At 36.1% G+C, this 27,931-nt stretch overlaps 1 protein-coding gene and 2 non-coding genes across 3 annotated transcripts in view; 2 read left to right on the top strand and 1 right to left on the bottom strand.

Annotated features, from left to right (window-relative positions):
* Positions 1 to 211: 211 nt before the first annotated feature.
* Positions 212 to 27,931, bottom strand: part of LOC128861251 (myb-like protein A) — an 85,510-nt gene continuing 57,790 nt past the window's right edge. The window contains exons 2-3 of the mRNA XM_054099235.1: positions 4,435 to 6,663; positions 212 to 547 (exon numbers count right to left, since the gene is read on the bottom strand). Of these exons, the coding sequence (XP_053955210.1) occupies positions 393 to 547; positions 4,435 to 5,263 (984 nt within the window). The 5' untranslated portion in view covers positions 5,264 to 6,663 and the 3' untranslated portion in view covers positions 212 to 392. The remainder of the gene's footprint in view (positions 548 to 4,434; positions 6,664 to 27,931) is intronic.
* Trnae-cuc (transfer RNA glutamic acid (anticodon CUC)) lies at positions 6,797 to 6,868 on the top strand. The gene has a single exon. It is a non-coding gene; the product is annotated as a tRNA-Glu (tRNA).
* Trnal-cag (transfer RNA leucine (anticodon CAG)) lies at positions 20,839 to 20,921 on the top strand. The gene has a single exon. It is a non-coding gene; the product is annotated as a tRNA-Leu (tRNA).

Here is a 27,931-nt window from a genome sequence, read left to right as displayed (position 1 = left end):
AAGCGTGGAGTTTCGAAGAACTTTTATGGGCTATTACTATTTCCGGTTACCGGTAAATTGAATCACGAGTCTCTTCGAGAGCGTTTGGACGGGAAGTAGGTAAAACATATGTAGGTTTTGTTAAATAAATACGAAGTTTTTAAAATAAATGTCTCGTATGGTTCAGGCACCCTATACCAGTATCATTTCTATCAATGGATCACTCATAAAGGCACTTATTAGGGGGAATCTAAATAATAATCGTTTTATAATAATTGACTTGCTCATACCCACTTCAAATCTGTTTGAACTAAGCTCTGCCTTTTAATTTTCTTTTGTATAAAAGATTTTACAAATGAAGTGAAACTGTTTAGTCAATCGTGATAAACACAACCAGTCAATAAATGTACCTATTAAAGCAATAAAAAAGTAATAAAATGCATACTTACATTGCCGTAACTGCGCATAGTTGAGGGGCTTAAACTGAAAAGCCGATTGATGTGGTGCGTGGGTGAGCAGCCTGAGCTTGTTGAAGGCGAAATGGATGAGGCAAAAATCGGTGAATGATCTACGAAATAAAACAAAACTTTTTAAAATCTTATTTTCAACAATGTTTTATACACAAACATTCAGTCAAATCTCTGTCCGCATGGCGAAATTGTTTGAGATGCGAGGTATGGTGTGCCATAAGGTGGAAGGTCGGTAGAACAAACAATCAATAGAGACCAAGGTAGGGTGGCCACATGAAAGAGCATCTACCTTGAAGTCCCCGATATTATGGAGATAAAATTCAAGGATTCATTAGGGCGACAATACACTATCGCATCGAGCAAACATTGAGCAGGAGTTTGAAGTAAAAAACGTCCTAATTAAATATCCTCGATTAGGCAAAGAGTTCGCCAGAACTAGTGCCGTGTGGCTTTTTTATTTTCTGAAACTGAAATCGCTGCTGTAGTTAATCCTTTTAGTTTATTGGCGCCATGGAACAAAATAGGCTGATAGAGGTGAAGACGCATAAAAGAGCTCATATAAATTGTTTTAGGAAATGGAAGAAAGCTTTGGCAAATGTGAGCGAGGTACTTTGGGGAATACAAACTAAATTTTAATAAATCTATTGACCATCGCTGAAACACATGTAAAGGGTGATCAGATTGGTGGTACTTTTTCCAACAGGGTTTTTTTTGAAAGATCACGCGTCAAACCAAATACATAATATTTTTCAGTATTCATTGAAATTTCATTATGGAAACAACCTTTACAAATCGTACAACTGCATTACTAAAATCGACGCTCTGTGAAAAGAGTTCATTGCGCGCTTAGGTCAACTTATGGTGTTCAACGATGAGACCCATTTTTAGCTGAATGTCTACATCAATAAGCGAAATTGCCGTATTTGGGCTGCAGAGCGACTGAAAGCTATTGAAGAACAGCAATTACATCCATTGAAAATAAGCGAAGAGCCAAAATCCTGTTGACAAGCCACCTATCTTTTTTTAAGACACTTACTTTGGTGCCACACTACTATAAAAAAATATGTAAAAAAAAATTGTCAATAATAACATACTATAAAATCAAAACGATCGCATTTTATTTTCTTAAAAAAAACCTAAAAAATATACATAAAAAATTAGTATTTGACCAGACTACTACCATAAACGTCCTTTTGAACTACAACATTTGGTGCCAACAAGACGGTACTACTTGCCACACAGCCTATGAAACTATGGACTTACCGCGTCGCCGTTTCGGTGAGTAATTTATCTCCTCTCTCGGACCAGTGGATCGGCCACCAAGATCGCGGGATATCACACCTTTGGACTTTTATATGTGGGGGTGTCTTAGTGCTCTGTGAGTATACCAGCTTCGATTGAGGCATTAAAAGCCAACATTATTAAAGTTATTCATGAGAATTTGAATTCTCGTTGTTTTAGCAGAATTTAAAACCCGATACTTCTAAATTGATCACCCTTTAGAAGCTTGACTGAATGAAGGACCGACTTTATGAAGGATTTTTCTATAGTATAAAGTATAATTTGTCAAGTTCGGTAGGTAGGTAAGATGGCAAGAGTACCCCAGGTACACTTCAAGTAGCACTTACGTGCCGTTTTGATGCCATAATTTGGACCACTACCTGTGAAAAGATTTAGGGAAGAGAAAAACCCGTCTACAGCCATCCAGTGCTGTTGATATAGTGAAGGAGGGAAAAGGGATCTAGGCCGGAGAATTTCTTCAAGTCATCCCCAAAGGGCACGCTAAGGAATCACAAGCGCCCAGCCGCCAGAGCCGGACATTTGCAGAGAAACCGTTCCACAGTCCCTTTCTCTGCAAGATCCCCACAGCTTCTGCAATAGGGGTTGTACGGAATTCCAAGACTCTCCGCATGAGTACAGATCACCCAGTGACCAGTGAACACCGCAATGAGTTTGGAAATTGAATGGCGGGGGACTCCCATCACCTTACGCGTTCTGCTTCTATCATATTGAGGCCATAGTGTTTTCGAAATAGCACACGATGAGACAGACCTCCATCTGTCTTGTCCAGTTCACTCGGAAAGGTTTTTAGTGCTTCAAATGACGCTTTGTTTGCAGAAAGGAGGTTGTCATTACATCCTCTAAAAACTAAGCTGAAAACTTTGAAAATACTATATTTACTGCAAGGAAAAGCAATGTTGATTTCACTCTGTCTGGAGTTAGGGATGTCCCTATAAAGATTTTTTGTGAAGTTAAGTATCCAAACTTTCTTCTCAAAAAATATCCTATTTTGTATGGGAAACTTTTGCTAAAACGTGAAGTCGTCCACCTAAAAGAGTCTTATTTCTATAAATTGCGTGCTGTAAGCACGCGTGGTTTGGCACAATGAATCAGTGAACTCCTTTGCTGAGCTGCCTACAACACAAATACACCATATACCAATTGTTAATTTATTCCTTGCAGGAAATGCTTAAAACCCTCTACAGGCTGCGACGATGCCATAAATAATCTCTCTTGCCAACAAGGGCTACTTTGGAGTAAGTAGGCAATTGAGTAGTAAAGTTCAAATGAGTAGTAATTTACGACTGCACAGAAGTAGCGCAGCGAATAAGAGTCCAACGGCTACGTTGGCTGAACCAATGAAACCAAACACTCCGGCTTTGAGTGTAATCGTTACGGTACCAGCTGGTTGTATCAGAGGAGGAGGAAGTTCTCCTCTGCGTTGGAAAAATCAGGGGAAGAAGGACTTGGCTTTACTTGGTGTTTCCATCTGGCATCGGTTAGTACGGGAAAGAAATTGCGTAAGCAGTTATCGCGCCAATTAAGAAGAAGAAGAAGGCAGGAGTATTTTAACTGGCTCACAAAAAAAATTCGCTTATTAGAAAAGTCTTCTGATTCTAGCTTACCGAGAGTCAAGTATTTTACAATATTTAGTGCCGTAGTACCAACTGGCTTGTGTCAGCGAAACCAGATCTTTGGTACTCCATAATCTTTACGAATGAATGTAAGTCGGAGCTTAGCTCTGAAGTTCCTATATCCGTTGAGCGGAATAAGGTGTTTATTAGATGACGAACTGGCTAGGCAGGGCTTTGAAGCGCGATCAATAGTATCCGCACCTTTTCATGGTTTGTCTGTAGCGCCTGTCAGTGAATTCATTTGTAGATATGAGTCTTTCCTCAGCATAGAAACCGATAGAAGGAGCACCTAGTTGCCGACTCTCTATGGTAATCTTAGCTAATATTGCAATCGGTCTTCAGTATTTATCCCTTCTCCCGGCAGTTTTCCCGTTTCCTTTAAGCTCAGATTACAGACTATGTACATTGATTTGCTAGAAATTAGTACTCTTAGCTCTCTCCCACTTTTTGAAACCCTTCACTTTGCCCAGAAAGAGTCTTAAGTCTTTCAGCTTGTCAGCCACAACAAAAAATAAAAAAAAAAAAACAAGAAAGAAATGCTAAATTTGGCCTGTACCGAACTTTATGCCCGTGCATATTTTAGTAAAATTTAGTTGGGTATGGCGTTTTTACCTTTTCAGTCAAACAAACTCTCAGACATCAGACGGACAGACGAAAGCTTAGTACTAACACATAAAAATATGGGAGTGATTTCAGCAAATCTCAATAATATTTATTTTTATCGGATCTAAATGAGGTGAGGAGCGAATATTTTTGGGTGAATTTACCAAAAAGTGGGCGTGATACTGCCCATTTTTCTTATATTTTGCCTTCTGAGTTCATCATTTGCATGAAATTGGAGTAATTTTTCTCTAGGCCAGCCATTTTTCTCTAGATAATTTTTCTCAACTCCTCTGACGAAGCTTTTCAATTGAAAAAATAGAATCGATCACAGAATTTTCTCGTTGGATTAGACTTAGTTGCGAACATGAAAAGAGTAAAGGGCAATGGAAAGGCAGCATTTTTTGGGAGGAACAAAATCGCCATAAGTTGCTCGGCTTACTCAACATTAAAAGATATGAAAGACTCACCGCTCATATCCATCGATGGTGACAATTCCTTAGCGAAACCAAATAAATCACTGCCACAACTTCCAATACTACTGCCACTAGTACCGTTATTGTTGCGCACATCCGCCGAATTCAAGGTGATACTCGGTTTACGTAAATTCAGGAATTTGTTTGCACTGCTGGTGGGTGTGGCAGTGGCTGTTTGGATCGACAACCCACCATTGCTGCCATTGTAGTGTAGCGCAGATGTAGAGGATAATTGCGGAGAAGGTGAAGCGCTACTACAAACAACATTCGGCAGCTTATGTGACTCCAACGGCGAAGCTGATTTCGGCAACGAGTTCTTTGTGTGATATGCCGTTGTTGGTGTCGTTGTATTGCGCTTTAATATCGGCGCAGGCGGCAGTTGTGATGGTGAATACTTGTAATAATTGGAAGAAGCAGCATTCACACCAGCATTGCAGGCATTTTGAAAGCCATATGTGTCACCCTGTTGTTTGGGTATTTGCAGACGTAACGTCTGACGAGCGGCAAGCCTACGTGCAGGCGCAAATTTGTGTTGTGGCGACGTAGATGGTGTACCGCTGTTTATATGGGTAGGGTTTGTGGTGGCGGAAGTATAGAGATGGTGTGTTGGATTTGAGTTGGTGAAATTGGTGGTGGATTGATCGTGAGGTATGTAATTTGGATTGTTGTTATTAATACTGCTGCTGCTGCTGCTGCTGCTGCTATGATACTGTGGGCTGTTGTAATGGTAATTGTGGTTTTGGTAACCATGGTGTGGGTGTTGGTGTTGATGAGTATTCGGCGTTTCAGCCGCTGTTGGAGTGACCAGATGTGACGTATGCATCTTCGTATACAAAACGTTTGAAGAGCTGCGGGCGACAACAGAGAGCTCTTTGCAAATGAGCGCAGAGCGACGGAGAGTGAGTTTATAGCGCACGCAAATTAGAAGAGCGCAACGTTGAATGGATGTTATGAATGAATTTTCGGGCCTTGTTTTGCTTTCCACTTCTACGCACACAAATATTTGTGTGTAAAATTTCTATAACCACAACTATGCACAAATATAAATTTATGTTTATTTCACAGTTTATTTGTTTTTTATCGCTGCTGGAAAGACTTTTTTTAATCAATTAATCGCACGTCTTTTTCGCGTTTTCGCGCCGATTTGTATGGCACTTTGCCCGTTCCGTCACGTTCGCTTCACTAACAATTTTAATAGTAGCTCATTGTGAAATTAATTGATTTTTTTTCTTCTCTACTTTGGCATAGCAAAGCTCTTAGCCCAAATAAGGATTTTTAACATAAATTAGCACTTACAAATCTATATATAAATTTTTTCATTTGCTTTTATTGCTATTGCACTTGTAATCTTTGTTTTTTGTTACCAACGTAAAACATTGGTGCGAAATTCCTTTTTAATTTGGCTTTTGTCTTTGCCAAACAACGCACGTCGCCGCCTTCCACCACCAAATGTGACCCACTTTTGAAACCACACACAAAATGGCAACGCCTCACAGAGGTGCGAGGTGCGAAAAATCTGTCATAGCACGAAATGGCACACTTGGCACCTTGTAAAAGTGTAATACTGCCGGCCGCCAATACGGCGCGTCCAATACAGTCAATCAGCACTGCAACAAACGAGCCGCTATCGGACAGTTGCCATAAATACTATATGTTTGTGTGTAGAATAAAAGTATAGGCCAAAGGCCACCGACTGCGCTGCAAATAGATTTGCGATTGTTTTTTTTTTTTTTATTGCTTTACTGGCTCTTTTGATGCCGCACACTAAGAGAAAATTGTATTATTCATTAAGCGCAACAGATGCACTGATGCAAAAGACTTGTTCATATGGCATGTATGTATGTATGTGTGTGTGTGTGTGTGTTTACAGGTTGCCAGACAACGGTGGTGCTTGGGCGTGGGGAAGGCACAGCCGACGCCGCTGATGAACTTGATTGTTTCTCCGAATATGCGCCACGCATGGCTGTCACCGAATTTGGCCGCGTCACTTATCCACTGCGCAGGCGTGGGAGTCGCGAATTAATTGTGCTCGTTTCACGGCACGAATAACCTGATTTGCTTAAATTTGTATATTTATTTGCTTTGCTACTTTTTCACAGTGCCGGTATTCGCATTTCATTTGGAGTGCAGGCAGGTAGAGCTGCCGTAATAGTGTGCGCTGAGAGTGTTTATTCGCACGTATTGTTGTTACACTTTATTGCCGGTGCTAAAGTTGACTTTCGCCTGTAAATAAAGAAAATAATAAAATTTTCAGCACACAATTATTAATTCATTATAGGTACGGACAGAGATATGAATAAAAATTAGTGGTTTGGTTAGTTTCCTAAAGTAGCGCATTTGGTGGTGCAAACAATTATCCCATATTGTCTAGTGGTTAGGATATCCGGCTCTCACCCGGAAGGCCCGGGTTCGATTCCCGGTATGGGAAAATTTTTTTTCATAATTATTTTTTTTTAGTCGTCTAATTTTTTTTTGTTTTAATATCACTATAATATAAATACAATTTTCCAAATAGAATATGAAAATTATTTCACATAAAATTTTATTATATTTAATAACATCATTCATCCTCTTTAATAAGCTTAAACAGCTATGGCGTTAATCAGGCAGAAGAAGAGTTTAGGTAGTGGAACGAACCGGGAATTGCACCTCCTTTATACACCTCCTCTTTGCAGTTTGTTTGCCAAAAAAGCGGCACTTTATCATTTTAGCGCACATTCCACAGTAATTCTTAATGACAATTTTGTGCAATTTTTTTGTTTCTTTTTTAATTTGAATAATTTTTTTTTTTTTGTTTGAATAATTTTTTATGAAAACGTATTTTATGCCAAAACCAAATACATCCAAATTTCAATTTTTTTGCAAATTAAAAACAAAGAAACAAATTTTCATCAGAATTTAAAATTTTGTATTCCGAATTTTCAGAAAAATTTCCGGTATGCCTTTTTGTAGCCCTTTCAGTCTTTAAAAAAAGTGCAGGTTACAAATGACTCAAAAATCGCGTAGAATTTGGGAAATTGTATCCTTTTTTTATTTTATTTTTTGTGATTTTGTGATGATGCTTTTGTGCATTTTTCCATAGTACGAATGTTCGAAATTATTTTATATGGAAGAAAACAGTAAATGTTCTAGTAAAGTAAATGTTCCAAGTTTCAAATTGCTTTGAAATTAAAAAAAAACTTTGCAAATTAAAAAAAAATATATATAAAAAAATTTCCTTAAATTGAAAAATTTTTTGTTAAGAAATTTTAGAAATATTTTAGGTATGCAATTATGTAGGCCATTGAATTTTGGAAAATGAAGTGTAAGTTTCAAATTTTTGACAAATTTTTTTTTTAATTTTATGTATTTTTTTTATTTTTATTATTATAATTGGCCATTTTTTTCATATTGCAAATATTGGATTTTTTTCTATGAAAGAAAATAGTAAAATAAAAAAAAAATATTTACAAATTAAAAACAAAATCAAAAAATTTTCCTTAAGTTAAGAAGTTTTAGAAATATTTTAGGTATGCAATTATGTGGGCCATTAAATTTTGGAAAATAAAGTGTAAGTTTCAAGTGACTAGAAAATTTAATTAATTTAAAAAAAAAAATTTTTTGCATTGAGTTGATTTTTTTACAATTTTATTTTACTTAATTTTTTTTTTTGTGTAGACGGTGTTGTGCATTTTTTTCATATTACGAATGTTCGATTTTTTTTATATGAAAGAACACAGAGAAAAGCCTTTTTTAAAGCTGCCGTAAGTTAAATAACAGCCTAGGGAATATTGAAGCACCATTCAGAAATACATACAGACATATCCAAGTATGCAAGTGCATGCGTTTTTAATCAAAATATTTTATACACAAATGTACACCTACCAACCAGCTTTGACCTTTGGTAATTAAATAGAAATTGTTGGCGTTCAACTTGACCTACAGTACACGTCCTTTTTAGGCCATTTAACACAAATTGCCGGCAAGCACGATTAAGAAAACACATCGAAGGCAACAGTGCAACACTTTTGTATTTGTTTAATATTCCACTGAGTTTAGTGTGTTTTTATTTAAAATTTTCATTATGATTAATGAATAGAATTGCAACGTTAAAACGCTAAATGAAAATATTATGGCCGCTATTCAAAGTCATGCTTTCAACAAATCAATACCAGCCGGCATAGGCGACTCCGGTTGCAATGACTAAGTAGTGACAAGCGACTAGCTATTGTTGCACAGCTCGCCTGATATCTTCGAACACCGATTAGGTAACTCATTCGGAGTAACTTTAATTAGTTTCTGCAGTTTTTATTGCTTGATCGGGGCACTTGTGCACACACACACGTACGTATGTATGCACAAGTATAATATATGTAGGTGCGTACACAGCAATTGCAACTACACGAACCGGCGTAAAAGGCTTTGAATCCGTGAGTTACCGGCAGGCATTTGCATTTCAACAGCCAGCCTGCCAGCCAGCCTGCGTATTGATTTATATGTTTATATTTAAATTTTTCCAATTATTGCATTTTTTTGTTCAGCGCTTGCTAAGTTCGTACAATTTGTTAAATTTGCATAATTGCGAATATTTTAATTATATAAGTATGGCAAGCACAAATGTGTGTGAGTATGTGTGCACATGTGTGATTCAGTACAGTGCAGCAAAATAATGTGCACGCTTACTTTTTATTTGATTACTTTTTATATGAACTTTTATGATGAAGCGCATAAAATGTGTCAAGGCAAAACACTGCTCACTGCTCACTGCTTTATTTTAATTGCTCATTTATTTCTTTTTACACAAAAAGTGTTTAGTTTGCACTTGGCGTACATTTGAGTTGCGCAAAAGAGTAATTTGGGAAATTTATTGAAGCTCTTTAATTCTTTATTGCGCCAACCTTTCGCATTGACACTCATTAATTTGGATTTAAATGAATATCACACTTAGATTGGGCTTATGCCGTACAACGAATTGGAATACATCGAAACCAAAACAAAAAGTATGTTGTATGTAAGTGTGTGTGTGTGCACATTTGAATATTCCATTGTGTCCATTGCCGTTCAACAGCTCCAAAAACAGAAGAAATGTAAACACCAGAAGAATTAAAGGGGAAATTAATGAGACAAATCTGCTTAGTGAGACCAGCTATGCGCTTAGATTGTTAAAAAAATTGTCAAATTTCACATTTGTCACGTACACGCAAGGCAATGGGTGACATTTCGCTTCTATAATTTTTGACAATGCGCCAAAGTGACATAAAAAGAAGAAAAAAAATACCAAACCAAGTTTATATTTATAACAAAAACAAAAAAAAAAAAATACAAAAAATAGAACAGAAGTAACAATAAGGCAAAGCATACAGTTCGTCACAAAAATACCGGTAATCGCACAATAAGACACAAAATATTTATTATGCATTAAAATTTATCGTTTCACTTTCAAAGTACACTCGTTCCGAAATAATACTTTTATGGCAAGGAATACTAAATAATTCCTGTCGAAACATGCCTGTCGAAAGAGGCGACTAAAGTCCTGCTGGAGAGGAAGGGGCTCAACTCAAAAGGTCTCTTATACCCTGAGTATAAGAGTTTGAGCTCGGTTCAAAACCCCTCTTAATCGCAGCGGCAAGGCTGTAAAACTCATCAGAATCTCGACCAGTAAGATCCTGATTATGGTATACTGGAGAAATTATTCGGATTACACAGTCTAAGGGCTGGTGAAAGTAGTATTCTATAACCTCAGTACAGGAGGGTGACACCTCACCGAAATGGCAGATAGATTAATGCTACAATCGGGCATTATGCATGCTCGACACAGCAGGCAAGCTCCTTGAAAGACTGATCACGCCTCGACGGGCCGCAGCTATAGATAACTACGGAGGAGTAGCAGCACAGCTTTAGACGTGGAAAGTCTGCAATAGCGGCTATTGGAACTGTCATAAACAGCGTAGGAGCAGCGCAACAGCGCAGAACACAATCCAGAAGCATCGATGTAAGGAACGCTTTCAATAGCTTAAGATGGGTGGACATATTGGCCGCCTTAGAGCTAAGGTTCAAAATTCCGGCGTGCCTACAGCGCATAATGAGGATTTGCTTGTGGAACAATAGTTATGACGAGATATTCAATATAGAAATGCCCGATAGCAGGTTTCTAATCGGATACGCAGATGATATCGCCGCAATCATCACAGTACGTAACCTTGAAGTAGCTTGTAGAAAACTTATCAAGTCATGACACGAACAAAACGTGGCTAGATTTATAAGACCTAAAATTAGCCACAAAGAAAACGGAGCTAATACTTCTAAGAAGCATATCCTATTACAAACTTACTCAAATACATTAATCACAAAAAAGGTTAAAAAGTACCTAGGTATGGTCGATGGAGAGACCAGACGAAATGCAAAATCAGCAGGACTTTATGGCCCATCTACAACCTCAAGCAATCGTCGACATTGATAAGCATGATGAAACGACGGGACGTCTGTAGACTAACGGCAGCCATAACTAGCTTCTGGTCTATCGGAGAACAAGCCGCCAAAATGGGCATCCCTCACAACACATACTGTCACAGTTGTACACAACCGGAGAAAAAGGAAACAATCTTCCATTTCCTCTGTGAATGCCCTGCTCTATGGAAGGACAGAATATTAACCCTGGGCAAACCCGAGAGTCTCGAACAACTGTCTGGCTTAGATGTCAACAACCTAATAAGGTTCTTAAACCGCACAGACTGGATATAGTCATGCCGTAAATAACTGGTAAAAAAGTTGGTAACAAGGATGTGGCAACAAAATGGTGCGGAAGCGCTAGTTGCGTTCTGGAAGAATCACCACTCAAACCAACCAACGTTAACCACAAAAAAAAGTTAAAAAGTACCTAGGTATAAGGCTGGACCCAAGACTTACCTTCTGGAACCAAATTAAATACGCAGCAGTGAAAAAGCCCTGAGATGGTATCTCTACTCAGTAGAATCAAATGCAGTTTATATTTTCTACAGAACACTCATTTTGCAAATGAAATTTGTCTATTTGCTCTGACACCATTCAACGACCAATGGCTGCCGAATCTACCGGCGTCTTTCTCGTCTAAGCTTCCTAGGCCACAGGAATCTTTATCTATAGGTATGATTATCTTCACATATTAATCTAGGTATATCTATACTAGGGCGGGTCGAACGAAAAATCCCACTTTGACCCATTTAGAGAAACTAAAAAGTTCGACCCAAATTGGGAGACATCAGAATTCGTTTTAGAGGTATGGTTCCTTCGGCAAAGTTTATTCTTTTGATCCCTAGAATATGATTTTCACAGAGCAATGGGCGATTTTTTTGCCTCCCCACAAATCGACCCGGCCTAATCTATACCTATTTATGTATATCTACATATATCTGAGCAAATCAATTCCGTTAGAAGAACAAACCTACTGCATACAGCCTAGAGCACTCCCAGTGCATACAAATAAGTAAGGTATTTGTAAGTATTTGCGTGTCAATTGTAACAGCTCATACACGATTTTTTGCTTGTTATTGTTTTGGCAATTTCTCTCGAACCTCACGTTTTCGTCTCTATGCGAAAGCCTAATTCAATATCACTTAATATGCTTCAGTTGAGTTACTGAAATTTTTGGTCGCTAAATAAACACTTTCAATTCAGTAGCGCCATTTATTTTGTATACCCGTGAGTACTTGTGCGCAATGCTGATATAATTTTTTATAACTTTCTTCTCATAACGGTGTTATGCAACAGCATAAAGTAATCGAGTAATCGTTTCACCAGCCACCTAGCGAGTAGTGAATAAAATAAAAAACGTTCACTTGAATCCATCGTTGCGTATGATTTGGCAGCACTGCATTATTTTTGTTTCGACAAACTGTTATGTAATTCCAATGCTTCTGAAAGCATCCCGATTGAAAGTATATACAATATAATGAAAAAGTATCCCTATTTATTATTATTATTATTTTCAGCTAAGCGACTATGCGCAAAGTCGCCTAAGGGGTCCCGGTGGTCTAGAATTTTCAAAACTTCGATTTTTTTTTGATATTTCGAAAGTATAGGCTTTTATGGTAAGAATATACTGTAAAATTTTTGGAAGGATATTCCAAGTATTTTCGATTCTACAGCCGTTTTAGCAGGTAGAGTGCGATTCGTCACGCGCCACTCTCAAGACTTTAAACTCATTTATCTCGAAACTACTTTTTTCGGCCTGGTGTTGTCAAAAAACAAAAAACTGAAGAAACCCCGATTTTTAGAGTGTCAAATTCAAAACTGCGCCATTTCGTCCAATTTGTTTTTTTATTTATTCTAGTACGGGGCATAGCTGAAGTCATACTGATTAGTAATTTCTTTCGTTTTTGTGTTTCAGATAAATAGAAGAGCCAAAATGGGCAACACCGTCCATGTCCAGTTTTTGGGGAGGGTCAACTTCAGCGCCATTTTTAAAATTATTAAAATTAATAATTTTATTCATGTTTGTATGTAAAAAAGTTAAATAAAAAGCCTAAAAATTTAAATAAAAAAACGTTCTGACTAAATTTTCGAGCTTTAGACCACCGGGACCCCTGAATTATCGTTAAATTGTTGTTCCTCCCACATACACATTTTTCGCTTGATGAGCAGCTGAGTTCTCTTGCGAGCAGCGTAATGGTGAATCGAAAGCGGTAATAGATAAATGAGAAGAGTGCATTTAGCCAAGTATGTTCATCCTCTCGAGGGCCCGATAACTCGAGCAAAAATTTATATACGAGTAATTCAATGAAAGTTGCTACGCATATTACACTTCATCCAAGGTATGCTGGTATGGAAAATGGGCGAAATCGATCAATAACTAGGTCCGCTTCAAGTATAGGGTTTTCCAAACAGAGGTGTTATTTTGATATTCAAAGAAAAATGCTATTTTTTAATACAAACGATCGGATGTTTATTTCATTTTAAAGAGGAAGGTATGCCGTTAATAGTGAAAAATAACATCAAGCAAATGACCACCACGACCACGCTTACAGGAAATATCCTTTTCATGAAATTTTCCATAACCGAATTACAAAGTGGCTGCCCTTTGTCCTCGATAGCCTCACGAATTCCATCTTTGAGGTCTTGAATCGACCCTGGGCTGTTGGCGTAGACCTTCTTTTTCACGTGGCCCCAACGAAAAAAGTCCCAAGGTGTTAAATCACCAGATCTCGGGGGCCAATTGTGATCACCTCTTCGAGAGATAACACGGTCCGGAAATTTTCCCCTTAAAAGATCAATGGTTTCGTTGCTTGTTAGGCACGTAGCGCCGCCTTGTTGAAAATAAACGTTGCCCAAATCAATACCATCCAACTCCGGCCATTATTATTATTTGAAGGCCATTTCGCACTGCGACCAGAGCTGATCTATTGTGAAAGGCCTATTTTTGTAACCCTAGAGTTTTAGGCTTTTTAAAAATTTTAGCACTTTTTGGGATTGTTATTCCAAAGTTTGCATGGAGATACTACGATACCACCAAGGTGATGAAGTCTCTGTCTGCCCAACGCAGGACATTCACAAAGCACATGTTCTGAGCTTTCTATGTCCATTTCGCAAAAGCGGCAGACATTGGTCTCAGATAGATGATACCTCAGGCTGCAGTGACCTGTAGGATATCCTGTTAAAAGACGCAGATCTACTCTGTTTAGTGAGAGAAGCTTGTCAGATATTCCGTTGTTGGGATTTAGGAATAGTTTGGCTTGACGCTGACCGGCATAGTTTAGCCAGTGTGCAGTAAGTTTTCTTTCTTCCCATTTCCTAAGGAATTCATTAATATGGCCTTTTGTGAGTCCCCAGAAAGGCTCAGGAGCCGTAAGTTGCATATTTGATCCTTGTTTTGCAAGGTCATCAGCCATTTCATTTCCCTCATGTCCTTCATGTCCCGGAATCCAGCCTAGTGTTACTATGTTGAGGTTCCCTAACGTGTTGAGAAGGTTTAGGCAATCATTTACCAATTTGGAGGTGATAGTTGTTGATAGAAGGGCTTTTAGAGCCCTCTCTCACACATATTTCGATGGCATGTATTTCCGCCTGGAATATCGTTAGGTAGGATCCCATCGGAATCGATTTTTTGAATTTAGGCCCATTGATTCCTGCCCCTGTTCTACCATTTTCCAATTCGTACCCATCAGTAAACCATAGCTGGGAGCCAGGTTTGAAAGTGATAGAGTTAGTTCTCCAGTCTGTTCGTTCATTAATTATAACTTGGAAATTCCTGAAGAGTATTGGTTTGGGTGATAGTATATCATCCCTATGAAGAATGGGACTATGTAGGAAGTCTTCTAAGATCTTTGAATGTCCTTTCATATCCCCACTTTTAAGTTCAGATATACCTTTTAATCTTAAGGCACTCGAGCGAGCTTCCCTTTCAATTAAGATTGGAAGCGGTGGTATGTTCAGGAATGCATCCGTGGGACATGTTTTCATAGCCCCTGTAATACTAACACATATTAGGCGATGCAGTTTGTTTAATTCGTTCACTGCTTTTTCTTTGCTTGACTTTGGGCCACCATGCTAAGGATGCATAAGTGACTATGGGTTTCACAACTGTGGTGAATGTCCAGAAGGTCATTCTAGGGTTAGTCCCAATGTGTTACCAAAAAGCCTTGTGCAGGCAAAGAATGCCCTTGTGGCTTTTGAAGTAACTCTCTCAATATGGGAATTCCACGTAAGCGTTTTGTCAAGACTGACGCCACGATAGTTCGCTTCTGTCGAGAGTTGAAGTGTTGTTCCATTTGTTCCGGCCATAAAAAATCATCTCTCGATAGCGCAATCCATTCACTGTTAACACCTGTTATTGGGAAACCCTATATAACGATAATTCTTGAAAAAGAAAAGAACACAGCAAAACTACTACAATATAATTTCGTAAATAAAAAAAAATACAAATGTTGAAAAATTGGCGGTATCACACCTATTTTTAAGAAAACTTAATAAACTCTCCCCACCTCATTTAGATCTGACATAAGTATAAAATTATTTAGATAGGATAACACGCACAAATTTATGTCTTGGAATTAAAGTTCCGTCTTTCCCTCTGATAATACAAACTATAACTCTCACTCTCATTGATTCCAAAAATCCAGACGCAGCCCAAATTCAGAGCGTATTCAGAAAATCTTGCTTAAATGTGCCATTAGTTCCTTCAATTTGCCTTAAATCTGTTCCCATCAACCCCTGAGGTATCTCTTCTCTACTAGAGACTACCCTCTCTCTCCCCCACTCTGAGGCACCCTTCTCCTTTTAATTAACCTTAAGTCCCTCAAAAGCAGAAAAACTAAACTCTCTCTCTGTCTTTTGTGCTTTGCATGAGAAATGTAAATATCGATTGCTATTCACTTCTGCGGGCAACTCAGTTCTTTATTTCATTCAGGGCTCGTCTTTCATATTATCCTTTTAACTATTTATCAAAAAAGCAAGAAAACTTAATTTTTATTAAAATATAGACGTGCATTGAAAGTTCGGTCCGAACCGAATAAAGCACTTCCTTACTTGTTATTCACTAAGTTTTTCACATTTATCATTTAATACGAGTAAAACACAAAAATTTAATTCGCACACACCAACCGCGCGCATGACATTTGGCGGTGAACAAACACAATCGTTGTAGTGCGTGACCGCGCGTCACTTGATTAATTGTCATTGGCAGTGTGCAATGCTGACGTTGCGATAGTGGCAACACACGCCCGCGAACACGAGATCCATATGTTTAATACAATAGTGCGTGTGTGTGTATTAGCCAGTACAGTACTGTCTCCATAATCCGAGCACTGCTACAAGCCTGACACGAGATTGAATAAATAATCGTTTAGTTCGGATTTTCTTCTAAGACTTAAAAGAAAATGCGTCCGGTTGATGGTTGGTACAATTACAGGACACAACCTATGGGATCAGCATGTGACCACAATTGGAGTCATTGAGGACCCCATTTGCCTGTTTTGCTTAGAGTGTCCTGCCTTTGCTAGAACAAGCCTACGAATTTTGGGTTCTTATGCCATGGGAATGAGTAATATTCGTTCTCTCAAACTGGAAGATATTTTAAGATTTACCAAAGAATCTGGAAAATTCTCACTTATTCGCTACCTCTGTTTCTGGTTCTATTCTATTCTATCTCTTTCTTTCTGTCACTTCTCTCCTTTCCTGCTTGACCAACTACCCTTTTACTTGCCAAAACTTTGAATACAATGCACTTTTTAGCTTGAGGGTCTTAGGAGTTACCAATTTCTATAGGAAGATTTATAATTTTTACGAACAAAATCGCTTGATTGATTTTGCGCCACCTTGTATATTAACCGCTTGATATACATAGTCTGTGTGAGAAAAAAAGAACCGCGTTTCTTCATGAAGTATAAAAGATATATATTTAAATTTTTTTTTGCATGAAAGAATGTACAAAACTATGAGTCGCAATTGCTCAATAAGCCATATAGTCTTCATCTTTGTCGAGTATAGCCTCATTATCTTCATGCTTTGAACCAGCTTTTCGGCGTAGCTCGTCGACAAGGAGGATCAGATTTTGCGAACTTGACACACGAGTTGCTTTAAATCGTGGACTGGCTTTCCGAAAATATGCGTTTCTTTATTCCCCACACATTTTAAATGGGGTTGGCATCTGGGGGCAGGGAAGGCCAATCCATTACTGTAACGCAACTTTCTTGTTTCCACAAAAATACCGCCTCGAAACGCTTCGCGTACTTCTCACTCATTTTTGTTTGGGTGCGTTTACGGGAAAGTTTCGAACGACACTAACCTGAGTTAGCACTGGCGTCGTAGCCCTTGAGTGGGACTATTAAGCAGCAAAAAGCAGAACGAAATATATGTTGAAGTTACAAGAAAAAAAAAACCGGTTCCTTTCTTCTGACACAGACTGGATATTAGGTTGGGAAATAAGTTCGTAGCGTTTTTACCGAAGACGTTTATTTAAACAAAAAACATTAATTATATCCATAAGTTAATCAATTATATATTCGTCGTGACTGTTTATAATCTCTTTGTTATCGAAGGTGACGCCCTTCATATGGTTTGACAGGGACCGGAAAAGATGGTAATCGGTCGGTTCAAAGTCCAGAGAATTTTACATAATAACCTAAGCAATCAAAATATATTTTCTCAAATAAATCCGTGCGCAAAGAGTTAAAAAGGCCGCAAACGGATTTTTTTTTTACTTTTTACTTTGTTTTTTGCTTTGTATTTCATGAAAGCTAAATTTTTTTAGTAAAAAATAATTCTTAAAACTATGTTGCTAATTTTCATGCTGTCATTCATCATCTTTAATCCGGACATTTCCTAACGGCCTCTGGCTAATGGCTGTCTGGATTACCGAGATAGCACTGTACTTGCAAATTAACACATTTTTCATACTAATGTAGGTCACTTTTTGTGTGATATCTAATTAAAATTTTTTTTTAATTCTTTATTTACATATGTATCTTTGTTTGCGATAATATTTTGGGATTTTAGAAAATGGAGTTATATATTTTTTAGTATTTATTTTATTTATTAGTTTAAAGTCTGAAAGATAATTAAACAAATTACAAACTGAATATAAAAATTCATATAATTCCTTCTTTGAGGACGAAAAGTCAAGCGAAATAGCGCTCGAAATCTCATTTAATTTTCTCATCGTACGGCATAGGAGCATAAGTTTTGCGTCGAGTTGTAGTGGAGATATGAAAGTGAACGCTCCGTGGCAGAGATGGATTTCTGTTCAATTTCTCAACATACGAGGTGTGTTCAAAAAGTATTGCGAATTTTGTGTTTTTTCAAAAATTATATATTTATTCATTAATATCAATTTTGTCCCCTTCAAAGTAATCCCCATGAGATATTATGCCCTTGTGCCAATGTTTTTTCCAATCTTCGAAGCACTTCAAAAAATCATAATTTTTTTTTATCTTGTTCAGCTCCTCCTTCTATGCCGTCTTTATCTCGTCAATCGTAGCGTAGCGTCGTGATTTCATGGGCCTCTTCAGTTTCGGGAACAAGAAAAAGTCACAGGGGGCCATATCTGGGGAACACGGTGGCTGTGGCATCATTGGTGTGTAGTTTTTGCCTAAAAAGTCCCGCACAAGCAACGATGTGTGAGGAGGGGCGTTATCGTGATGCAAGAGCCAATTTTCGTTCTTCCACAAATCCGAGCGTTTCTGGCGGATTGCTTTGCGCAAATTGCGCATAACTTGCAGGTAATATTCCTTATTGACCATTTTACCCTGTCGCAAGAACTCATGATTCACAACGCCCCTGCAATCGAAGAAAACGGTAAGCAAAACTTGTACATTCGACCGAACTTGGCGCGCTTTTTTCAGTCTTGGTTCGTCCGGCAGCTTCCATTGAGATGATTGAGCTTTGATTTCCACGTCATAACGATAAACCCACGATTCATCACCAGTTATGACCCTCTGGAGCAAATTTGGGTAGTCGCGGACAGAGTCTCATTAGCAATGTTCATGCGATTTTGCTTTTGGTCGAAATTGAGCAGGTTTGGTACGAATTTTGCGGCGACCCGTCTCATGCCCAAATCATTGAAAAAAATCGAATGTCACGAGCCAATCGATATATCTAGGTCCTCAGTAATTTCTCTAACGATAATTCGACGATTGGCCAATACTATTCTCTTCACTTCATCAATTTGTTCGTCTGTTGTTGAAGTGCTCGGGCGTCCGGCACGCTTTTCGTCGTTCACATCTTCTCGGCCTTCTGAGAACATTTTGTACCACCGATAAACGTTGCTTTGATCCAAAGTAACTTCTTCGTATGACACATTCAACATTCGGAATGCATCCGTCCAGTTAATTTCGTTTTTCACACAAAATTTCATACAGGTTCTTTGATTCATCTTTTTGAATAGGTAAAAATCGAAGACGAGCCGAAACACGTGCAAGCAAAGCAGCTGTCAACAATTAACTGAACATTAAAAATGGCCGAATTCATCGGCATGAGTGAGAGACGTAAGTACCAACATATCGCCACAAAAAAGTTGAAATTCGAATATTCTTATATTCGCATATTATAATCTAGAGCGAACAAAGGAAGTGAACAGTATTTTGAGAGTGTAAAGGTCTGAGAACTTCGAGCTAAGTAAGCGTAAAAAGATAGAGTAAGAAGTAGATAAGACAAAGTTAATGTGACCGTTAAATGAAGAAACAAATTGTTTTCGCATTTTCACGGATGGCTCCTGGACCAAGCACGGTTCCGGCTCTGGTGTCTACGTGGAATACAGCGGTACAGAACCACACTTTGAAATGCATGCATCTTTGTTTCAAGCGGAGGTGTATGCTATTCCAGAAGCAATGAACTTTGTTGTGGCGAGGCAGAATTGTATGTGTCTGCAGCGACAGCAAAGGTGCGCTCGTGGCCTTAGACAGCCCTCCACTTCCACTTGAAGGGTAGTTGAGTCCTGTAAATTCAGGCTGAACTGTGTCGCTAGACACAATAACCTGAAGTTAGCATGGGTCCCGGTACACGTGGATATCGCCGGTAACGAGATCTCTGACTCTTTAGCTAGGAGGGGTTTTGAGGCTTTGGCCTTCTTTAGCCCGTGGGCCGTTCTGCAACTCTCTTTAACAGCCATCAAAGCCACGGTTAGCAAACGGATTACTTCAAACTACAAGCGAGCCTGGCAGGCTGAGAGAGGCAATTATTTATTTAATTCAAACTGTTTTCTGTCTTATAGATAAATATTTAAAGAATAATTTCTGAAAATTACAAAAAACAAAAGTTAAAACTCCTCCGTTGTGACGTCATTTCCGGTGACCCCTCGAAAAAAAGGTTGTCAGCATAATTCCTGACAGGATTATCGAAAATGAAAAAACAAAAATAAGTGTTTTAGTTAAGACCATAAGCTCGTGCTTGAACGAAGGAAAGAAAAAAAGTAAAAATTGGAATTTTGGCAGACATATTTCCAAAAAAAGGAAAATTTCGGTCAAATTTGCTTGACATTTTATTGACATGATTTTGAGTGATGGAAACCTTTATTTTGTCCTCTACGCACTCCATGGTTTGTCTGTTTGTATACTGCAGCTCTTAAGCTTACAAGTGTCAAATATAATTGACGTACCACACCATACTTTCACAATTGAAATACTTTCAATGTGATTAATTTTACATATTGTGCATGGTAATATAGAATAGTTTCTAAGAGTTTTAAAAAATTAGCGCATCTTAGTTCGAATGAAATAAAATAAGTTCAGCAATCTATAATGCTTGCATTTTATTCACGACTTCTGCAAATACTAAACTACGATGAATTGAAAAAAGAATCTCTTTTTCAAACGAAAATATTTTCTTTCGGCTGTTCAATACATTGCAGTACATACATATTTTGTTGGTGTACACAGAGTAAAAAAAATTGTGACTCATATTCAGACTTCGTACATTAGCTTGTATGTGGCATTTTGCGAACGCTTCGCACACGTCAGGATGGCCGAGTGGTCTAAGGCGCTGCGTTCAGGTCGCAGTCTACTCTGTAGGCGTGGGTTCGAATCCCACTTCTGACAAACTCGACTTTTTTAATTAATTTTTTATTTATTTAAATTCAGCGTAATTTATAAGAATTTTATAATATTTTTTATGTTTCTTTTTTATATACATATTTAAATTTAGTGTAATTGCTAAAAATTCTATAGTAAACTAAAAATTCGTATTTTTTTTATTTTTTTTATCTATTTAAATTCAGCGTAATTTCTGAAAATTCTATAAAATACTGAAAATTTGTATTTTTATTTTTTATTTTTTTATCTATTTAAATTCAGTATAATTTCTGAAAATTCATAATTTTTATTTTTTTTATCTATTTAAATTCAGCGTAACTTCTAAAAATCCTATAGTAAACTAGAAATTCGTATTTTTTAATTTTTTTATTCATTTAAATTCAGCGTAATTTCTGAAAATTCTATAAAATACTGAAAGTTCGTATTTTTATTTTTTTATCTATTTAAATTCAGTATAATTTCTGAAAATCCATAATTTTTATTTTTTTTATTTACTTAAATTTATAATTTTTATTTTTTTTATTTATTTAAATTCAGCGTAATTTCTAAAAATCCTATAGTAAACCAAAAATTCGTATTTTTTTTATTTTTTTATCTATTTAAATTCAGTATAATTTCTGAAAATTCGTAATTTTTATTTTTTTTTATTTATTTAAATTCAGAGTAATTTCTAAAAATCCTATAGTAAACTAGAAATTCGTATTTTTTAAATTTTTTTATCCATTTAAATTCAGCGTAATTTCTGAAAATTCTAGAGTAAACTAAAAATTCCTATTTTTTATTTTTTATTTATTTTGAATTCAGTGTAAGTTCTAAAAATTTTATAAAATACTAAAAATTCCTATTTTTTATTTATTTTGCATTTATTTAAATTCAGTGTAACTTCTAAAAATTCTATAAGATACTAAAAATTCGTATTTTCTATTTTTATTTAAATTCCGAGTAATTTCTAAAAACTCTGTAGTAAACTAAAAATTCGTATTTTTTTTATTTTTTTATCTATTTAAATTCATCGTCATTTCTAAAAATTCTATAAAATACTAAAAGTTCGTATTTTTTATTTTTATTTAAATTCAGCGTCATTTCTAAAAATTCTATAAAATACTAAAAATTCGTATTTTTTATTTTTTTTATTTATTTTTTATTTTTATTCAAATTCAGCGTCATTTCTAAAAATTCTATAGTAAACTAAAAATTCGTTTTTTTTTTATTTTTTTTATTTATTTTTTATTTTTATTCAAATTCAGTGTAATTTCTAAAAATTCCAAAAATTCGTTTTTTTTATTTTTTTATTATTATTTACAATAGCAAAATTCCCAAATTAAATCTGGGACTTTTAAGTTAAATTTTTTAAATTCTTATTATTATTAAGTAACTTTTATTTAGTGCTGCATTGTAATTAATTTTAGTTTCACTTTTATTTGTTTGACCTTCTCATTGGCTTAATTTGACAAGCGAATTTGTATACAAATAAAATACTGGCTGCGTACACAGATGTATGTATGTGTATATGTAGGTATGTATGGGTACACGTAGTGTATTAGTATTAACAGTAGATTTGTTGGCATTGCTGGATTTTATCACTTATCTAATTAAAATCTTAGTTTTATGATCTTAATTAATTAAACGAGCTGGAAATATTTAAAGCTAATGTAGGCAATAATGCATATGCGCACACATACATCCATGTATGTACGAGTATACATATATTTGAATGTGTTATATGTATATTAGAGCTGGTGGAAAATGGTGCAATAAACCACCAAAGTTTGACGGCTTATGTGATACAAAGAAAAACGTTTTTGGACCGCCCTAAAAAGGACGAAAATGATTTGTGTGTCATAACTTGGAATCTGAGGCCTGAAATACCTATTATGCCTTCTTCATATAATCAGAGTATTTTTTTTGAGCCCCACCTCTTTAAATATCGTCACCAAGCCGTCTCTGTTGCTGTCTCGCTCAGCCTATTAGCATCGAGTTACGTGGATAGCAAAATATAATTTTTCATAAATAACAAACTCGAATAGTTTAGAAACAGTCGAAAGTTTGGAGATGGGCCTATCTGTTCGTCATGATTTTTTTACCATTCTTGAGAAATAGTAATTTTTAGTAAAGCTCGAGACTTGTTAAAAGTAATTTTGAGGGACCGATTAAAGTCTGGACAGTTTTTAAATAGCTCAGTAGAGAAAACATCCACATCGGACGGAGGAGCGATTACAGGATACGGATACGAATACGGAGTTATCAAGGGCTAATATTCTCTTGGCAACATCTTCGGAAGAAGGGATTCAAGAACTAAAGTAAAGGTGCTAATCAATATATCGAGTAAAGCTTGGTAAATAGTCTGTATCGTCATTACCAAAGTACGACTTAAGTTATGTAAAAAGAAACTATCTGTTCCACTAGCAACCACTTGACAAAAGCAAGCTGAACGCAGCTTCAAAGGAAATCAAAAAAATGCTTTTCGACCATAAAAATAGGAAACTTAAGAGACGCATCGAAAATCTTGGACGGGTATAACGACAAACTATTCACTATAGAAAGCTATAGCAAAACACTTCAAAAGTACTTTCACCAACAATGCGTTAATGGAAACCTTTCCCCGACCCACGCAAAAAAAGGTACATGCAAACCAAAAAATGTTACTTTAGAAGAAATAAGAGACTTGCTACGAAGTCACCAGGAACTGGAAACATTTTAAGAGAACTCCCAGAGAAGGGGCTTATATATATAAAGAAAGACAAATTTTAAATATTTTAAGTTTAAATAGAAACAATAATAAAGGGTTAAAAAAAGTTATGTAGCTACATTAAGATAGATTCTCAACAATATGTTTGTCCAAATAGACTGAAACCAATTCAATAATGAAGCAATAAACAATGAAGTCAATAAAATAAATACAGCGAGTTGGTTAAATGTCGTTTTATATTTACTTATTGTTCTGTATAAAATTGTACTTTAACAGTTCAAAAAAAGAAAAAAAGAAGCATCTATTTCTCGAGCACTTCGGTCATTCATTCCAACCCTATTTCATTGCAGTATACAATTCACATCAGCTAGACTTTCTTTTGCCTAAATCGGGTTTTAATTCAATTGCTTAATTTGTTAGGTTTCATCACAAAATGTAGGGATTGGGGTTCCCTTGAAAGCTTGTGCCCATGGAGAAATGGGCCACGTGTCAACTCAGCGAGCGCTGGGCTAATGCACAAACGTGCAAACTGGCGAGATCTTTCTGGCCACGCGTAGATCGGAGGGGATCGAGGGACAAAGCCGCAGCTCCCGAATTTGGTGGGTATCCTTACCGGACATTGTCCGTTAGGAGTTCATGCGGTGAGTCCTGGGATAGCTTGCAGTCCTTTGTGGTGAAGCTATCTGAAAGGCGTCCTGGAATTATTTCAGTACCTTCTTCTCTCGTCGGGCAAATGGTTAGACATCTGGTCTCACACTTTTTCGCTACACCTGCGGATATTGCAGGATTAAGGGGTTACATACGTCCAGAATTTTCAAAAAATCGATTTTTTACAGAATATTATTCTTTGGCGGCCGCCGTAGCCGAATGGGTTGGTGCGTGACTACCATTCGGAATTCACAGAGAGAACGTCGGTTCGAATCTCGGTGAAACACCAAAATTAAGAAAAAGTTTTTTCTAATATATTTCTATATATATTATTCTTTATATTTTTAATCATATTTCTGTGGAATTCGATTTAAAAATTCCCCATATATACAAAGATATGGTAGAAAATGTATCATAACTGCCCGACTGCCTCGAGCAAAATGCACTTGAAACTTTAAACTCGAAATTCAAAAATTCGGCTCGACAAACTATAACTATGACTTTATTTTACAAAATTTTTTTTTACAGACCGTGGAGCAACTTTTTTCATTGTACTTTGGGTCACGTGATTTTTTATATAATATACTAATTTTTGTCAAGAAAAATTAAAATAATTTTTTTTTAATATTTAAGTACTAATAAACAATGTATAAAATTTTTTATATTTATTTCTATTGTTATCCCTTCTAAAAACAGTTTTTCTTTCAACGCATTTTTGGTCCTGCTGGACGTATGTAACCCCTTAAATATCACACATCTGGTGAAATTTATCAGTAGCCGGAAGTGGTTAATACGAACGTAAATAGTCACTGTTGGTCGTCATCCTCTAATCCAATGTCCCTTCTTCCTTTCTTTTCTTTCTTTTTTGGTTATTTCTTTCTAAAAAAATTGTTTTTGTTTTCTTATTTCGAGATGCTTTCTATAGAAGCTTTCAAAAGTGTGTTTTTTTTAATTATATTTTTCCCCCCTTTTGCATGGTAGACCCGGCCTAATGTATTCCGTCAATGCAAATATCTGTGCGTTAACCGGCTTACGCTTTTATTTTCTTTATAAGTAGCATTGAATTTTTTATATAAATAAATGCCGAAAGCGTAAAAAATTGGATCTCATCAACGCTTAATGGGTCAAACAAAGCGCCGCCATTTGAATGCAAAATAAAATCAAAATCATCACAGCCACTGAAAGCATCCATCTTATCTATGTGGCTCACTTGGATATTTTTTTTAGATGCAGAAATTGCAAATTTATATGCAATTTTTATTCATAAAACACAAATTAACTTCAAATAAAAATCAAATCACTGATTGTGCTCGTTAGACAAATGCAGCCACCGACAGAGTGGCAGACAAGTGTTCGTACAAAGGTTCTTCGTTCAATGTAAATATGTAGCTCTTCGACGCTCTATCTTAATTAAATCAATACATGCAAACAACGAGCTATGGTTGCGTGCATTCCAACAACGAGAGAGCCGTGAACATGTCAAATGTGTCAAAATGCCAATTAACAAGTAGACGAATTACCGGATGGGCAGACAGCCGGACGAATGGCGATATGGACTTATATGTTCCTACATATATGCGTCGACAAGTGAACAAACAGTTGGACATAGGTACGTCTACCGAAATAATTTGGCAAATGAATCTGTAAATACTACTCGTATGTACGTACATATGTAGAGGCAGTTCTGGCAAGCATTTGCTCAATTATTGTAATTAAAAATTGTTAACTCAATACAAAAATAAATATTTGTCAATTAACGCTTAATTACGATTGGTTGGGGGATATGTATAATATAATTATTGCAAATACTTTTAAGCATTTGAGTTCTAACTAAAGCGTTCAATACCGGACCACTTGTAAATCCCGAAATTTCATTATTTTTCAGGATATATAATAGCATTTACGTCCTTCCAGCTATAGTAAATATTAGAGTTGATTCGTTCTTGACGCTTGTGACAAGATAAGGTTCTCTTTTTGTAAAAAAGTCGTCATGGTTTTTTCAGTATTTTCTGGTATTTTTTTACTTATTTTTACTGTGAATATAGCTCTTGATGTCCCACTAAGCAGCTTTTGATGTCCCACCGGAAGAAACGATTACACTTCTACGGTTTTAAGAAGGGGACAGATACCTGTAAACGGCCACATTTTCCACTACCATTACAAAAAAACAAACATTTTTTTTATTAACGTCATAATTTCTATAAGAATTAAAAAAAATGGAAAAAAAATTCGCGGAATAAAGCGCTTCAAAAAAAAAATTTAATTTTGGGGCGAATTGTCCTACTGTTTTTCCTTCGAAAAAAATATTTTTTCGAATAATTTTCGACAACTTGTAATTTCACATAGAAAGTAATATCATAACAAAGATGTGTGCAAAATTTCAGGAAGATCGGTCAATAACTTTTCGAGTTATCGTGTACGCCAATTCAAAAAATATAGTTTTGAGAAAAACGCGTCTAAAGTTTGAATACATGAAAATTCCTCTCCCAGCGCTCGAACGCAAAGAATAGAGTCGTCACGGTTGACGATCTATAATATAAGAAATACTTAAATTTACGTTCTAAAAATCTTTTGACATATTCTTAAAGGATTTTATAAACATTTTATAAAAGAAATTTTTTTTTTAGAAATTTTACAGGTACAGCTTTTTAAAATGAGTAAAAAGGTTTTCAATGATGAAAAGAGTTGAGAGAAGATTTAATATTCTCGCATAACCTTAAAAGGAGCAAAAAATTAAATTTGCGCTTTCAAATATCAGATTTTATAAGAATCAACATATTTTCATTAGCACTAAAATCTTCTCAGAGTGACCTTTTTTAACATTCTTTCGTTTAATAATAATACAGTTTTTTTAACTTATAGTTTGGGCAGCTTTAAATAAAAAAAGGAACAAACACCAAACTTAAAAAATTTCGCATTTCGGGTATAAAAAAGCACTAAAATTATTGCGAAGAGCAAATGGTTGGCAACACTGCACAACTCAGCTAATGTGACGCCACGCACTCTCTGATGGGCGCAAACATTTCTCAGTTTCTATCATTCTTGTAGGTATACTATATTAAGTGTACTGCTCGCACGAGTAAGATTAGCGGCCTCTGATCTAATAACTGATTTGAAATATTCTACAGATTACTGCAACTTTTTCTAGCTACGAAAGGCTTAATTTATACCTCACTTTAATTAACTTTGCTTTAGTACATAGAAAAAAATTTAATTTTTTTGCATGTTGAATTCCCATAAATGAAAGTTTTAATTTCAAAAAATCTACTTTTGCTTTAAAATACATTACTCAGGGTGCAATAAAATGTCAAAAATATAATTCAACCAGCTCGAGTGGAGCCGAGCTTTATAGAATGGCTCGCTCAACCTCTTTAAGGGAATAATAGTGCCAGGAAATTGTAGTAAAATATTCCGAACGTAACTAGGCTAGGTCAAAACATTTGCCTAAACGAAATAGGTATATGACAGAAATTCCTATACTTGTACATAGTTGGTTAGCTTGTGTTTTTGAAGACGCTGAAGTAATTTAGAAATATAATTAAAATTGAAATTTATTGTTTTAGTATTAAAACTGTCTTACTGTAAATTAAATATAATTAAGTTGTTATCAATTTTAGTACATATCTATGTAAATACGCACGCCGTAACAAAAACGACTATAAATACATTCTCGGATAGC

Source organism: Anastrepha ludens, chromosome 4 (genome assembly GCF_028408465.1).
Source record: "Anastrepha ludens isolate Willacy chromosome 4, idAnaLude1.1, whole genome shotgun sequence".
NCBI classification, from domain to species: Eukaryota; Metazoa; Arthropoda; class Insecta; order Diptera; family Tephritidae; genus Anastrepha; species Anastrepha ludens.
This window is presented reverse-complemented; position numbering and strand designations above follow the sequence as displayed.